The following is a 2,950-nucleotide window of genomic DNA, read 5'->3' as shown; positions in this document are numbered from 1 at the left end:
TATATATAATATTCCAATCTCATGCTTGGATGAAAAGAGGAGGAAAAATTTGAAGAAAATAGTTTGTGCCCACGCTATTAAAAAATTTATCTTTCATACTGCTTGTAGTTGGTGATGAATGTTAATAATTTTGTCAACGATAAGAATTGATTATTATACTAAGTTTTGATAAATTTGTTGACTTTAAAAAAGAATACTAGTTTCATCCTTGTAAACTGGAGAAAATTTACGTCCGGCCACCGCACGTCCGAACGGTCAATTGCCAGGCGCCATCGCCATGCACATCGGCGGCCGTCCGGACGTGAGGAAGTGTGCGGACGTGCGAACGTCTGAACGTAATATACTTTTTTTTTAAACTGAGACTTGAAAAGAGTCTTAAAAATGGAGAAAATATTACAAGTGGACAACGGACTTGCAGATGACAATGTGGATCACACCATGCCGCACAACGTGGTGTGATTCACATCGCCATCAACATATCCAATGTACTGGACATAATATTAATTTCTCCTAAATATGAGCATGATCCAATGTCTCGTATCCGTATACTTAAGAAGTCGATTACTCGGTTACTAACCTAGCATCAACTCATCCATTGGATCACTTTATCAATAATCAGACGGTCCAGATCGTTGCTCACTACCTTCCTATACATTTTTCGTGAACCGGACCGACATTCTTAACCCCTGGACCGATCGTTCCGGTCCACGAAAATATTTCCTATTACCTTCCCATGAAGGCCTCACCAAACCGGCACGAAATATGTTTCCCACCTATTAACACACTCCTATTCGCCGCTCCATCATCTGACGCCACGTGGATCAATCCTGGCCATTGAACTCCGAATGCGTTCTTGGTGGACCACTAACAAGATTCTTCTTCCTATTTTCCCAGTTTAACCCCCTTCCCTCGTTTCCTTTCACCCCTATTCCTTTCATTAATCACGAAAATGCCATAGCTTACTTCTTTAGGAGATTGTGCCTACCCCACCGCAATCAGCCGTCCTTTCTTCATCAGACGGATGACAGTAAACTAAATTGCCCCCACAAGCAACATCGCTCTCCCTTTAAAAAGACAAAAGTACCCTCACTCTATTAATTGTTTCGCTTGTCCTTTTCTTTACCGCGCAGAGTTTACAGTTATCTATAATTTCTATAATAACAAATGACGAACATGCCCATCTACCCTACACCAATTGATATTAGAAACCAGGGGCATTTTTGACTCGTGCGGTGGCAATCTCGTAATATTTGTGGATAGTATGGTTATATAACGTAGACCACACCTTATATAGTCCGGCGACGGTCTATAATAATCTCTCTTTCTTCTATGCCCCAAATCTCTAAGCTTTTTGGTTCTTTTGCTCTCTATCTTCTCCTATCTAAAACCCATCTATTTTCTATCTCGCCGTGCTCCGCCGGCCGCCGCCTCCCGTACGCCGCCGCGCCGCCGATCTCGCTGTTTTCTGCGATTTTTTTCTCGTGCTCCCCTCCCTATGCGATCGACCTCGCATTCTCTTCAAAATCCCCCTTTTTTTTTTAATTTTAATATCTAGTTTCCAAATCTGCCCTTCAATTTCGTCAATTTTACGTTTTTGGTTTTCCTGATTTTTTTTATTCCAAACAATTTTAAAACTTCTTGCTGACGTGGCGGGAGGTGTCGGGTCACGTCCAGTCTTTCCTTTGGCGGAAGGAAAGAGATCCGACGGCTACTGTTGCGGCGGCGAAAACCGAACCGGCTGCCGGGGATTCTTCCCCGGCGACGAACCGGCTGCTCGCCGGGTACTTAGCCCACGAGTTCCTCACCAAGGGTACGTTGTTCGGAAAGATGTGGCCCCCCGGGCGATCCGAACCGGGTGGCGGTTCGGGCCAATCCGGGTCAGTCGAGATCGACCGGTCCGGCTCAGCGCGGATCGCTAAGGCGTATGAGGAGGTGGCGTATCTGCTTAAGACGGATGGAGTCCATATTCCTGGTGTCGTTAACCCTACCCAGCTGGCTCGTTGGCTCCAGATGTGAATAGTTCCTGCGCTGCAACGTACCGCACTGAGACCCATTTCGATTGTACACGTGGCGGTATTTCGTTCGCTGTAGTTTGTTTCTCTGCTTCTCACGCATGCATGGTTCTGCGGGGAATGGAGGTGGTGAGTGAGGCTATAAAGATTATATTTTTGGAAGATAAATGCATGCTTAAAATGAGAAAAAAAATTCATGAAAATAATTTTCTAGCATCTTAATCCTACTGCTTTTCTTCATTTAGTGGATTTTATTTCGTAAATTTTTATATATTTTCTTAAAAATTTGTTTTTGCTTTGATATGAGAATGAAGTAAGAGCAGCTAATAACATCTCAGCTGCATGAGCAGAGAAAAATCAATTGTGCTACGTTGATTTCTTTGTCTTCTTAGTGCTTATATGATTAATGCTTTTTCATCAAAATCAGATTTTTTTTTTAATATGATGATAGTTATTGCATGCAAATATATATATTTTTTGGATAAAATTGTTTTGCTTAGGAAATATCATGATGCATTTCGGGATTTGATTCTTATTTTTGTAATTTTTGCTTGTTTAATTCGTTGCAGTTGCAGTGCACATATGATCATGATAAGCTGTTAGAAATGAAAAACATATGATGATGATATTCTGATTTAAACTTGCTGCAGGAGACAATGTATTTGCAATATTAGCATGGGTAGTTTATTTTCTTGCAAGCAGAAAGGTTTCTCTTAAGTTTTATTTGATTTTTGTCCCAATTAGTATAGATTTTCATGATAAATTTATTAACTTGACACATGAGTGTTAATATATAAGTTCATGGATTTTTTTGCTCTTTTGTACAGTAAAGATAAATAAAAAAAATGATTATAAAGAACCAAAATCCTAGATATGCTAGATATAGTCTTTGGCATTCCTTTGTGAGGCCTTTGAATGTTCAATAAATATTAGTCTTT

General features: G+C 40.5%; 1 protein-coding gene across 1 annotated transcript; it reads left to right on the top strand.

Moving 5' to 3' along the window:
* The first annotated feature begins 381 nt into the window (after positions 1-381).
* Positions 382-2,191, top strand: LOC110024933. Its single transcript, XM_020725129.1, has 2 exons — positions 382-453; positions 1,657-2,191. The coding sequence occupies exons 1-2, from the start codon at positions 382-384 to the stop codon at positions 2,014-2,016; spliced, it is 432 nt and encodes a 143-aa protein (XP_020580788.1). The 3' UTR covers positions 2,017-2,191.
* The last annotated feature ends 759 nt before the right edge of the window (positions 2,192-2,950 follow it).

Source organism: Phalaenopsis equestris, unplaced genomic scaffold (genome assembly GCF_001263595.1).
Source record: "Phalaenopsis equestris unplaced genomic scaffold, ASM126359v1 Scaffold000281, whole genome shotgun sequence".
NCBI classification, from domain to species: Eukaryota; Viridiplantae; Streptophyta; class Magnoliopsida; order Asparagales; family Orchidaceae; genus Phalaenopsis; species Phalaenopsis equestris.
This window is presented reverse-complemented; position numbering and strand designations above follow the sequence as displayed.

Coding starts and splice junctions, on each gene's coding strand:
- LOC110024933 (XM_020725129.1), top strand. CDS start 382: ATGGAGAAAATATTACAAGTGGACAACGGACTTGCAGATGACAATGTG. Junction 454..1,656: donor ACACCATGCCGCACAACGTG/GTGTGATTCACA, acceptor ACGTGGCGGGAG/GTGTCGGGTCACGTCCAGTC.